The 13,837-nt window shown below is 39.2% G+C and overlaps 1 protein-coding gene and 1 long non-coding RNA gene across 2 annotated transcripts; both read left to right on the top strand.

Moving 5' to 3' along the window:
* The first annotated feature begins 2,389 nt into the window (after positions 1-2,389).
* Positions 2,390-3,048, top strand: LOC133021733 (uncharacterized). The gene is made up of 3 exons (XR_009682977.1): positions 2,390-2,494; positions 2,614-2,707; positions 2,799-3,048. It is a non-coding gene; the product is annotated as an uncharacterized LOC133021733 (long non-coding RNA).
* Positions 3,049-6,009: 2,961 nt separating this feature from the next.
* On the top strand, positions 6,010-13,794 carry si:ch211-67e16.4 (uncharacterized). The gene is made up of 10 exons (XM_061088677.1): positions 6,010-6,241; positions 8,171-8,633; positions 8,716-8,865; positions 9,079-9,233; positions 10,176-10,340; positions 10,872-10,950; positions 11,229-11,434; positions 11,536-11,622; positions 12,062-12,140; positions 12,532-13,794. The coding sequence occupies exons 2-10, from the start codon at positions 8,195-8,197 to the stop codon at positions 12,780-12,782; spliced, it is 1,611 nt and encodes a 536-aa protein (XP_060944660.1). The 5' UTR covers positions 6,010-6,241; positions 8,171-8,194; the 3' UTR covers positions 12,783-13,794.
* Positions 13,795-13,837: the final 43 nt, after the last annotated feature.

Genomic DNA, 13,837 nt, shown 5'->3' with positions numbered 1-13,837 from the left:
TTAAAAACACTTATAAGCATTTCATATGTTTTGTTGAAATTTACTGAAAACTACGTCAGTTCAGAAGGAGAAACCTCACAGGCTTAGACGAGGAGGCTGCATTTGTGCAAATTGAAATATTGGATAATGGACAAATGCAGGGATATCGTTGGTTACACCATAAACTACTTATTTGATTTGATGGACCAGAGGAGTCTTCCTTCTCCTTAAAATGAAAAAGAAAAAATCTCACTTCTCCAATTTTTTTACCTATTTCTAACCCCAATTTGATGAAGAATGGGGGACATATTGAAATAAGTATGTATATATATATATATATATATATATATTGAGATTTAGAGAATATTGATTTATTATTTAGAAATTAAGGTTGTTATTGAGATAAAGTCTTAATTTTACAAAAAAGTCGGAATATTATGAGAATAAAGAGGTAGTTTAATAAATTCCTAAAAGTTGTGACAATGTAAACCCCCATCAATATTTTCAGCTTTACATGAGAAAATTGTGTAAAGGAAAAGTTTGAATGTGTGCTTTGTGGTTCTTCTTTGGATACAGTAATTTCAGGGGCGATACACTCAAGCCCAGAGGTGATGTAAGGAAACTGTAATGTGTGTGAGGTGCTCTTATGTAACGTCCCCGGTGAACTGACCTCAGGGAACAGGACATGGCTGCAGCCACACTTCATACAGCTAATTACTGTACGACTCAGTGGCTATTGTGAGTTTCCCTAAAGGGATGATCCTCAACACAAAAGCCTCACACAAGAAGATCAAAAAGATTAAATATATTTTATTAGTATTCAGTCTCAGTCTTTGTCATCCGCTGTGATGACACTGCATGAAAAGAAGCGTTTGTGTCAATCTGTGTCGCAGAGAAGTGTTGGCACATCCTTCGGTTAACGACTTTCACACGTATCTGCAGGCAGCAAAGGAAACGCTCAGCGTTCCTGCAGTTGTCAAGCCTGTGAGCTGTTGAGATTTGACCCCCCCTGCTCCAACTCCTAGAGGACGCTTTCACATGCAAATGACAATGCTCTGAGCTTCACAAATGCAAATCAGTTTCCCTGAGAGCAGATAACACCAATATGTAAGAGGCACCAACAAACTATCTGGCTGAGTAAACCAGGCTTAAAATAAATATTAAACCTGAAATTTTAAATTGTTCTTAAGTAAGTAAGTGTGCTATAATGAATTATATTGTATACCACGAACAAAGGTCAATGCAGTCAAAAGAAATGAAACAATGCACTTTATTTCAAATTTTTATTGTCATCCAATCCTAAATCTCAACAACTGTACAGAGTGGCATGATTACAGTCACTTTTTCAATTGTGCTGGTTAAATGCACAGAGGAAGTGTAAACCACACCTCTTCCAGCAAATAAATGATGCTGGGTATGATCATCTGTGTCCTGTAAGCTCCAAACTTCTACTGGCTTTCCATAAAAATATCTGTCCTCCCAAAATACTGGCATCAAATTCACATGTCAATGGCAAACTAAGCTGTTCCATGAATTATAAATGGTACCTTTTCACCACTACTTTCAAAATTGCTATGAAACATTCATTGATTTAATGATTTATTTTTTCAGTGTAATATTTAATCCCCCATGGACTGCACAGTGACAAAACACAGCAGCCGGCTGTTTGGATACAACATACATCTCCACTCAGTTTGATTATTATTTTAAATATAAAGGAGACACAATATAGAGCTTAAATTCCTTCATAATTTGAACTTCAATTGTCTAATTGTTGTTATTAAACTTTCTCAGTATTCCATTAAAACAGTCAACACTTTTATCCAAAGCGACTTACGATAAGTGCATTCAACTATAAGGTTACGAACACAGAACAGCGTGAATCATGTGTGTAAATGTACTAAACACCGCTGCTCACGTCACCCGCTCGCGTCATCAGCTGATGGACTCGTCCAATCAGAGCCTCGTAAACGCCGTGCAGCAGCGTCGAGTGTCCCGCAGACAGGAAGCGGGTCGTGTTTAGCTTGTCCCGTACGAGTGACTCTGTCTCCGGGGTAAATAACTTGCTGAAATCGACACGACGCTGTTCCCTGGAGGAGAAGATGAGTGCGTGTGGAGGCAGAGCCGCGGGCCCGGTGTGGACGAGTCGAGGCGGAGAAGACGGATGCACAGTCCCTGAGTTACGGTGAGCTAGAGACGCCATGCTAACCACTAAGCTAACCCTACATCTGAAAGCATGTCCGCCACTCTTTGGGATAGCGAGAAAGTTGCTAAAATACGAATACAGCATCGAGTGCTGGAGCAGATCTAGTGCATGTGTAAATATGTATGAATTACTTAGATGTAACAGTTTGTTCTCGTTAAGTTTTTTCATCAACGTGACTTTTTTCTGTATGTTTTCACAGCCTCAGCCCCCCCCCCCCCCTCCACACACACACACACACACAAACAAAGAGGCGTTAGGCTGAGACGCTGAAAGTCCGGATTTAAAGTGCAGAAAATTAAGCCATTGAATGTAAGTAACTGTTTTTGAATTGTTTTGGTGTTTTTTTGCTGTGGATCTTCCAACGGTGATGCAGCGCGGCTATTTCCGTTTATTAATAATAAAGTCATGTTACATGTGTTGTTTTCCAGCTGCCTGTCCATGACGTACAAAGACACACTATGAGCCAGTATGATCCGACCAGACCTTACATCAGCATTGAGGAGTTGTCGGAGAAGAAAGAGGGTAAGGTTATATTCATTAAATAATTTTCCAGTTACATGTAAAGGTGTATGTTGTCATTGAACTGTGCTAATTTTACTGAATGTGTTTACAGCTGATTGAAGCGGGACAGATGACATGGATCCATCCTTCCACAGCCAGGAGCGCACCGACCTGTGTCCCACACTTCATATAAGACTGGAAGCTACACTGATCTCACAGCTACACACCACAGACGTCTACACACTGGAGAAGAGTCCCACAAAGAAGTCATTACCCAGAGGCTGCAGAGAAACATTTCAAGCCTCATCTGAGTTTTTGTACAATATTTTTGCTGTATGTAAATAAAGCTTTCACTCCACATATACCTTGTTCACATTTGTTCCCTGTACAATATGTTCACCTATAACATCAAGCATCACATGAATGTTTAGTTTTAATTAACTGCAGTGCTTTTGGTAAAGGCTTACTTATAAATAATAATAAATATTAATATATACATTTTTATTATAAATATTGTGTGGGAGGGGCTTACCCCACGTGCGGAATGCTGTGACCCCACGTGTGCACTGCAATGACCCATAAGGTGACCAATAGCAACACTTCTACCAACCAATCACGAGTGACATTAGTTTCAAGGGTCTGTGGTTTCCTCCAATGGTGAGTAGAGAGAGGTTCTAGCCAGCGGCTGGACTCCGATTCATATGCTAATTAGATCACACGTCGCGATCGGTCCGCGAGGCTCAGCGAGCCCCCCCGCGGCTCTCTCCTTTGTTCTCCAAATCCCCCTTAAGGTCCGCAAACGCCGATAGACCCACCTTGTCTTCACTGGCGAACGCCGAGGTAACATCATGGAAACAGTTGGTTACAGCAGGGGATTAGGCCTGTCCGTAGAGGTTCACTGTGACAATAATACTGCTTTTCGTCTAGTGTGAGTTTGTCATTATATTTGAACGATTCACTATTAGGCACAATGCTGAGTAAGATTTGAAGGCTACTTGGATGTGCAGTTGTGACAGTAGAACTGGTCATTGTGGGATTATCCTGTGAGAGCAATTAAACCAGGTGAACCACAGCTGAGAACAAAACAACTAACGAAGTAAACAACACAGTCTCTAAAGGTGCTTATACATCAACCTGTTTTTAGGCAAACTTTCTCTGCAAACTTTTTTACACTCAATTGAGATGGAAAGTTGATGTTTCAGGAATGATATGTGAAATAAACCACCACCATTGTCCAGAAACTAGAACAAACACATCTTCATTGATGTTTGTCATCATGACAAAGAACAAAACTATGAGAGGCCCCACGACAGATAATTCATACTTGGTGTCACAAAAACACCAGAATACTTTTGCCTGAACACAACTAAACTCTCTCACACACACCAATATACTCGTGTAATGGAAATTTATTTGCATTTGTGTAATGATTATTGGAGGAACAGACGTGTATGTAGAAGATGCATGCTAAGAGGTCAACTGTGAGTTAACTTTAGGTTTACGATTATTGCTCATGGACTTTATTGCTCTTTAAAGCCTGAAACTTTATGGTGTCTCTGAGAAAATGGTTTTGGGATTTCACTCCAGGGGGCCATCCAGGGGTCTTTGTTTTGTAAATGATGCCATTATGTCCCCACCCTGATAAAACGTCAAAGAAGGTGATGGATACCTTCTTTTCCCCTTTGGGAGGGGACTATGCTTTATAAGAACACAACTCTCATGTCTGTTCTTCATTCATTGTATAAGTCACACCAGGTGATGTGTATTTTGTGTCTATCTGCAGATTTAGAATTGAACTTACCGAAAGACAAGTGTTTGACTTTGTGCTTGATTCACAGAAAATTGCCACTACACTCTCTTGCATGTACCATCATACTCTCTCCCATACACACTTCTGTACTCTCTCATACTCTCATAGTGACAAGCTGTTTTAAATGATTATAATCCTATTTAAGGTTTAGCGCTGGTTGTTCTCTACATAACCATTTTTAGTAGCAACAATATTATTTGCACAGTCAGACTCAGAAGCAAATGAACACACCAGAGTTGGAAGAACTACTTCTTAATCTACATAAACAATTCATATTGTCTGACAATGTCGCCCCCTTGTGGCTGGCTGCAATATAGGTCATACACTCTGCCTCCTCCATGTTTGCAGATGGGACATGGACAACACTACAGGTCAGTAAAGATGGTTTCTGTCATTTTTAGTCGCTCTTATCACACCGATGCATGTTCAAGTATGGTTTTAATTGGTTATTTGATGATATAAAAATGGGTGAAACATCATAATTGACGTTTGCTGAGGCTGACTTGTGATTGGTCAAGTGGGCTCCACTCCATGATCACTGCAGCGCAGCAACAGTTGCTGCTTTCATTTAACCTCCGAGCTCGGAATGATGTCACATTCAAATATAAATATATTCAAACATACAACTAGTTGATAGCGTTCCAGTTGCACAGGAACAATGTAAGCCAGCTAGCCATTGTTAGCAAAACCAGTTCAAAACAACGTAGTACACTATTTTGCGCAACTTTGTGTAACACGTCCACAGACTTAAATTGAAAGTACTATGCGTACGTCACACTTAATGACAGCAGTGCTAACAAACAACTGCTACACGGAGCGGACATCTTAGATTTAGAAGTTGGGGTTGGTGAGGTACTCAGACTTTCCGGGTCAAGATTCCGACTTTAAGGGCCGTTCCAGTCACAACTTCGGACTTGGGGGGGATGGAAATTCCAAGTTTCAAGGTTTAATGGATACATCACCAGCGAAAGATGGCAGCGCCCATATCTGGGTTATATTTTGGCTTCATTTTCTACAGTGGGAGGAAGGTAAAATGCAGAATAACACATTGAAATAATATAATAACTACAAATAAAATGATACAAGCAAACATGTTGGACAGTCTTTCAAACAAAAAAAATAAACAACTAGAAGGAAGCTTTTCCATATAAAACCCATCCTGATAACTACCAAAAACAGGGAGAAACAGCCTAGAAGAAGAGGTCATCTGTAAGATATATATTTAGATGTATATATTTTATTTTCTATTTTAAATTTTTGATATTCTATTTCATTGTTATTCTATTTTATTCTTTTTTATTCTATTTTATACTATTTCTATTTTTATTTTATTTTTTGGGTTGAAATTACTGAGCATTGCTTAAAGAGAGTGTGTGACCCAAGTATTTCATTGACAGTGACTACTTCATGTTATCTCTGTTCATTTGACAATAAAATCTTGAATCTTGAATCTTGAGGTGGAGTGATCATCTGTCCATAGTGGAAGATCTTCGCCTCAGAAACCGGAAGTAGTTAACCGGTTTTGTCAGAAAAGACTCGACTGTTTAGTTTACCCAAAACATTTAACGTGAAAAGAAAAGCGATTTAGCTTAAATTGTGTTTCACGCCACGATGAATAACGTGAGCCCGTGTGTCGTAGAAACAACTGAATCACGGAAGTTAGCCCGTAGCTAACTGGCTTCCTCCAGCTGGTATCCTGTGTTGGCTGAAGCTAGCAGCTAAACAACAAACCCCCAGAAGAAACTGTAAGTTGGACATATTCCCTTCCTCTCTGTTTACTTTCATTAGAAACACACAGGTAAGCCTCTGCAGGAACAATGGACTAATGGAAAATGTGCTAATGTCAGCTAATGCTAATAACCCTGTTGTTTGTGTATAGTCTGACAAGCTTCCTAGCTGAAGATCACTGTAAATATCCATTGTTTCATCAATATTATTTGTGTTCCGACTGTACTGTATAGACCGGGATTTATGTACTGAAAGAAAACTGTACCACCAGTTGTGTGAATGTTCGGGCTTCAGTGTTACTCAGTGTTTATGTTGTGGGTCGTTCTCAAAGCATCAGCTTGTTTCTTGAAGTAGTCCATGCTGGATGTCTGTCTGTTTATGACAATATTTAACAGTGGGAAAAGTTGATCTTTTCCATAAATGCTGCTTCTGTTTTACTTCCGTCACATCTTTGCTGATTGTTGCCTAATAGAGCAACGTTATGTATCCACAGATTCTGTTTCATAAGTGCACTCACCTGGATAGATAGATAGATAGATAGATAGATAGATAGATAGATAGATAGATAGATAGATAGATAGATAGATAGATAGATAGATAGATAGATAGATAGATAGATAGATAGATAGATAGATAGATAGATAGATAGATTACTTTATTCATCCCCGAAGGGAAATTAAGTCGTCATAGCAGCCGGTATAATTGAATACAATAAAATACAATACAATAAAATGAAAAATATTGAGGTAGAAAGACTAAAAACAGAAACAAAAGATAAATAGGTAGATAAGGTGCAGTGGCAAGATGATGCTAATAGTACTGATGATATGATGGTAATGTTATTGTTAGACAGTTGTAAAAATAGTACAGTATATATAGTATATGATTAAACATAATATGTATTTATATATGAGAGTAATTATACCAATATAATAGCAGTATATAGTAATAATGGCAGCAACAGTATATATAATAATAATAGTAAATGTAATAATAATAATAATAAAATGTACACATGTATAAATATGTGTATATACAAGAATATACAAAGAGTATGATATAATATGATATGATAGTAGAGGTATAAATATAAGTATTTGACTATACAATAGATAATATAATATACTATGAGTGTAAGAATATGTAGACAGAGCGTGCAAAAGACAATATTATTGTATAAAATGATATATAATATCAATATGGTTTATATTAACACATATCACATATGATGTGAAGTAAGTGTATATGGAGCGGAGTGTTGTACAGGTACACAGTGCAAGGAGACAGGTTTAGTGCAGTTCTGTGATGGTGGCTTTGACAGAGGTAGATGAGTTGTACAGTCTAATTCCGGTTGGGAGGAACGATTTCCTGTATCGTTCCTTAGAGCAGCGGGGTTGAATGAGTCTGTGGCTGAAGCTGCTCCTTAGCTTGTCCAGTGTTTTGTGGAGGGGGTGAGAGGGATGGTCCATGATTGCCAGCAGTTTTGCCAGCATCCTGTCCTCCACCACCTCCTCCGGGGTGACAAGCTTAGAGCCAATCACAGACTCTGCCTTCCTGATGAGTTTTCTAACTCTTCTAGGTCTAAAATGTTCGTTGTGTAAAGTTTGAAACTAATTCTGTACACAAATATATGTTTCATAAGGTTAACAAATGTGACATGATCATTTTATTTTGTTCTTCTGAGATTTTAAGAGCTGCAAGAACAAATCTACATTCACATCACGTTTATTTTTTCCAAATTTTTGGGAAAATAGTGCAGAACCTAAATTATTCAATGCTGTAGCTTCCTAAAAATGTACCAGAGGAGTGTTTTTACTGCTCAGAACTGTATTCCCACATGACATCAGTCTAATTTGAACTTAGACTGATTAATGTTCAGTGCGGTCCATTCTCTCCATGTCTTTAGTCATAGATTTAAATACTGTGCACTGTGCTTCTGCTCACAGGTAAAACTTTGAAGAACCTACAAAATGGATGTCAGCATTGCTGTATCACTGATTAGAGGCCAGATGGGCTCAGTGGTTGAACGGGCTGTGAACGGAGCGGTGGAGACGGTCCTGGCCGAGATGCTCAAAGTGGTAGGAGTCAAGTTTGAGGAGCTGAAAACCCAGCTGGCTCTGATGAAGAGGGACGTCACAGCGCTGCACAGGGAGAAAGCCCTGAAAGAGAAGGAGAATGACAACATCCGAGCCAAGCTCCGCTACACCGAGCTGAAGCTAAAGTACTACAGGCAGGGGGTGGAGGAGGAGCTGCAGCAGAGAGCCTCTGCTTCCACTCTCGTCCGCATCCACCCATCCTCCTTCCCTCAGACGCAGACAGATGCTGCAGGCCTTTCGTCCACTGACACTTCGCCATCATGTTCGACTCAGAACAGGACCACTGAGGGAGCACTGAGTAGATGTAATCAAGGTAACCACAGCTAAAATGACCGACTTCCACTTCCCCTTCCCTCGCCACTGAGTTTTACTAGTTTCTGTGTTTTTGCTCCCAGAATGCACCTCGCCACACAGCACAAGTAGGCGTCCCATCAGAGTGCTTTGTCAGTCAGATGCGGGAGGTGCCAGCTCTGACTCGTCTGACTTGCTGCTTCCTGTCTCTCTTTCTGAGAACACACCTGCAGAGTCTCTGGACAGCAGCACAGGTACAGATCTGAACCTCTTCTGCCATCACCAAATGAGATTGGAAGTAATTGGTGATCTCAGGTAGAAGCATAACCCCAAATAACCCTGAATTGTTGCTTTTGCTCAGAAAACAGTTTTTTCATAAAATATGTTCGTAAATATCAATGCTGTCACATTATATTCTTGCACGGATTAAACACGGAAAACTGTGCTTATGTTGTTTTGTCCCACAGAACAAGAAGCAGTCGAGAGTGTGAATGAGTTTCTGGCTCCTCCTACTGTCCAGACCGTGACTTTGGCTTTGGGGAAGAAGTCAGCGACTCGCCTGCTGCGCCCTCATGGTTCTATTCAGGCCGTCAGCTCCACACTGCCCTTCTCTCCTCCACAGGTAACAACACACACAGATTACACACACTGTACTGAAAAGGACAAAGAGAAAAAACTACTTATATTGCTCTATTCGTAATAGAGAAAATTATTGGAAGAAATAAATGGATAAGATTAGAAAAAGTTAACTAGATTATATTTAATTTTTATATTTATGTATGTTTTGAATCCACAAATAGTTTTTTACTGTACAGGACATCATTGAACATTGAATGCTATTTAGGAAACACAGTAGCAGTTCCTAGTAATTCATAATTTTAAATAAAAATCTGTGCATCTTATGCATGGGTTTATACAGTATATCTATATAGTAAAGATTCAGTGTGTAGAATTTAGTGACATCTAGTGGTGATGTTGCATGTTGCAGCTGAATACCCCTCACCTCACCCTCAACTTCCAAATATGAGAGAGAACCTGTGGTCGCCTTCAGTTGTCATAAAAACTCAAAGGTGTCTAGCTTGTCCAGTTTTGGCTGCTGTAAATGACATGGCGGCCTCAGTTGAGAGGACCCAGTCCAGATGTAAATGTGAAGTATTTAAATATAAAGGGAACATTCTAGGTTAAAGAAAACAACAACTCGTACAATTTAGATGAAAAACACTAGTGAAAATATCACAAGGATTATTTTATATTCAAGTTATGACAATGCCTTTCGCTTAAATCTTACAGACTGGACATTTAACTTTTACTCTTTAACTCTGTTTAAAATTATTATTAGTTAAATTATTTATTAATTTATTATTGTTAGCTGTGTCATGTGTTTTACACATTTTTTATTTAGTTTAAGACAATGGGCTGTATAAATAATGACACTAGAAAAACCCTTAGTTGACTTGGACAGTAAAGTATAAACCGAGTGTTATTCGTGTCCCCCTAACTATGAGAAGACTCACATCTGAGTGATCCCTTGCACCATAACACCATGCCCGATTTCTCCTCACAGTCCTGGACGTCTCCTGTTGCGATGCAGGTGAAACACGAGGCCCAGCGGCAGCAGGGGGAGGAGGAGGTTGTGATCTGTATCAAGGAGGAGCCTGAAGAGGAGCAGCAGGTGATGGCTACCTTAGGGTTGGACTACCAGGTGCAGCAGAGACTTTCAGGGTCAGAGGTGAGGCGTGAGCTCAATATAGTATAGTGTATAATTTCTAAGTTGTTGTGGTAGTGATATCTGTCCCTCAAGAGCAAAAGTTATCAGTTATCAAAAAGAACAAATCAATTTCTCCATCACCATTTACCATTTACTTTCACCATAGTGCTATTTAGCCACTAAACAGAATATTAAATGTATTTATCAAATAAACTCAATCTCATTTTATTCGTATAGCCTTTATTCACAAATCACAGTTTACCTCATACGGCTTAACAATTTGTACAAGATGCAACATTCTCTGTCAGCAAAAACTATAAAGTCCTTTTAACAGGGATAAAATGTTATATGAACATATTGTTTCTTATTTTAATGACCACTTTACGACACAGTTTAGAGGACTGAACTGGAAGACAAAGGAATCGAGCTATCAACCCTCCAACAAGAGGTTGAAGCGATCTAACTCCTGAGCCACAGCCGCCCAGACTGTCGCTAAACATAACTCAGTGTTCATCTCTGCAAGAAAACAATTGTTTTTGTTTCCTCCTCCAGGGTCAATGTTCAGTGACAGAGCTTCAACCAAGCCAAGCAACTAATACCACAGCCTATGGCTCAAGTGGAACAAGCAACTGTGAGTAGATCTGAGAGTAGGAGCATGACGTCATGAACATGTAGACGAAATTATGCTGTATAACTGTGTGTTTATATATATATATATATATATCACTTGCATGTGGGTGTAAGGATAAGGTTCTCTTGCCAAAGTCTGTATTGATAACTACTATAATGACTTAAGACCACTGATCATTATATAAATCAGCCTCTTAATGCACAAGTCTTCCTGTAAACTGTCTGTAAATTCAACTTTGAATAAAAGCCCTGCTATCTTTTCCATGTGTGTTCTCTCAGACCTGATGCTTCAGCCCATAGGCTCCCTGCCATCGATGGTGACCCTGCCATCCGGCATCCCACCTCTCCAGGAAGGGCGACCCTGGTCTAAAAACCTTAGCTTTTATGAACAATACAAACTGCGTAGGAACGAGCTCCAGCAGCGACGACTCAACAGACGCAGAGAGCAGGAGGAAACGTTGCCTCAGCCGCTGCTGGCAGATATGGTAAGTCTCAGGGCAACCTCCTTCCTTACAGAAATATTCTGCATATTCTGAGTGTGTCTTTGCATCGAGCTGTTTTTAAATATGGGGACAATGTGTTGAAGTTGCGAGAGCGTCGAGAGAAGACCAGGCTGAGGGTGGCCAGATGGAGAGCAAAAAGGAAACTCCAGTTCTGTTTGAACCAGACTCAGGTCAGTGAAGACTCAAGCTGCTTTCAGACACAGTGAGCGAGTGGGCGTGTTGATGATATTTTTAAAATGTGACCTTTACAAAATTAGAGGAAAACAAATATCTCAGGATGAAAAGTGAAAAGGCGACGATGAAGACATCATCTTGGAAACCTTGAAGAACTTCTTCTGTTAGTCTGGAAGCTTTTCATCTAGCTTCATTCTGAGTGACTGATGTTAATGTGGACTCGGCCAACTTAACCTAACATTAAACCTGACACGTGACAGAACAGCAGCAGATCCTACTTAAGATTTCAGATTGCACAGTATCCACTACCTGGAGCTACTCAACACTGACCTCACTTTTGCTCACTGATAAAGACTCACCAGAAGACTTTCCTGTTGCATTGGAGTGTCATTGACATAGACATGCTTTTGATTGCCTTCTCTTCATCGCCCTTAGGGTCAAGGTGGCGCTGCAGGTCTTTCTCAACCTTTTGTTCCCATCAGGGGCAAACATCCGGAGGGCAGAGAATCTTGTGGTGGGATGATTTTCTGAATTCTGGTTGTAAAGCAGAGTATGATACATTGAACAGTGAAAGACACATTTTTCATGTAAGAGAATGAGAAGCGTCATGATTAAAGACTAATTATTTTACTGTCTATCAAGACATTTCAAACCCTTTTTGTATCCTCAAATAAATAATTAAAACCAAACTTATCAGAAACATGAAAACTTAGAACAAATATCAGTGTGATAAGAACTAACTGAAATTATGTATATTAACTTCAAACAGGCTCTTTGTCAAACATGGTCTATAAACATGGTTTTATAGTCTTAATACAGATTAGAGGAAACTAAATTGTTAAGTGATGTCATCAGACAGCTGCACTTATCAAATGCTAAATTGTTTTCGTCATCTTGTGTTCCAGCTTCCTCCAGTGGTCATCATAGACTGAGCTCCACACTGCCTCAGTCCAGCAGCTTCCTTGACCACAACATGTCTGTGACAAACACCATCACCACTACTCTGCCCTTTAAAACCTCCGTTTCCTCTTCTCTGCTCCCGGGAAGCTCCATCATGGCTGCACACCAGCACACTGTGACATCAACGTCATCATCCTCGTCCTACCCCCAGATCAGCCAGAGCTTTTCTCTGACAGATGCAGATATCTTACAGTGAAATGATAGAAGTCACAACTGTGACTGTGCACACAATAATATGGCGTATCATTGATGTTCAACAGATGTCAAAGGTGGATTAGTGATGCGACACAGTGTTATTGTTTTAAGTGAGAACTGTGACATATAGTATTAATTATTTATTTTTCAGGTCAAAAATAAGTCGAAAACTAAATTAAACATAACAACACTGACAAAATGTTTATTTACTTCAACACGTAAAAACTTAACAATAACGAGAAGGAATAAAACTTGAAAGCATGCTGTAGCCTAACTAGAATGTCAATTAGTAGCACTCATGCCTCCAGAAAATTTGTTTTATTCAATTGTTCATGGGGTAGGCTATGTGTGTACATACAGCAAAGCTTCAACACAGAATCATGAATTGGGTTCTAATGAGCGGAGATGATATATTAATCAATGGCCATATACAGACTCAAAAACCTTATAAGATTACATTGTAACAAAACCTTTACTCTCAATTTACATCTTTTACACTAACATCCAACAGAACAAAACAGTCGCTGTAAGCATAAAATCAAATTCATTCAAATAGTAGAGTAAACAACTTCAACAACAAATCACAATTTGTCTCATAGGGCTTTAATAAGCGTGACATTCTCTGCCCTTAATCCTGAACAAGAGTAGGGAAAAACTACTACATGATTTGTACGTTTGTGTAAAATTATGTAGAAACCTTCAATAATATATGTTATTGATTGACTGAAGTAATAAACCTGTAAAAGGTTGTTTGCAATGAATTTAATGTCACAGGGAAAATCTCTCATTATGTTTGTCAGAGTGCATGTGACTTATTGGTGCAATTTGCTGTGACGTTGAAATGTGAGCTCCATGCCAGATTCGCTGAAATGACACATTACAAGTATTATTTTATATCTGGGGTCGTTAACAAGAAACACGTCAAGGCTGCTAAAAAGAAAAAGGTTTTAGTATTGTGAAATCACCAGATAAAAATCTGACTGAAACCTTGGTTGGTTCTAATAAATGCAGCTAAAATTAAAAAAAAGTGTCAAACTCTTTTTTTCCATATTAATT

The sequence above is a fragment of the Limanda limanda genome, chromosome 16 (assembly GCF_963576545.1).
Source record: "Limanda limanda chromosome 16, fLimLim1.1, whole genome shotgun sequence".
In the NCBI taxonomy this organism is placed as follows: domain Eukaryota; kingdom Metazoa; phylum Chordata; class Actinopteri; order Pleuronectiformes; family Pleuronectidae; genus Limanda; species Limanda limanda.
The sequence above is the reverse complement of the archived record's forward strand: the minus strand, read 5'-3'. Positions and strand labels throughout refer to the sequence as shown.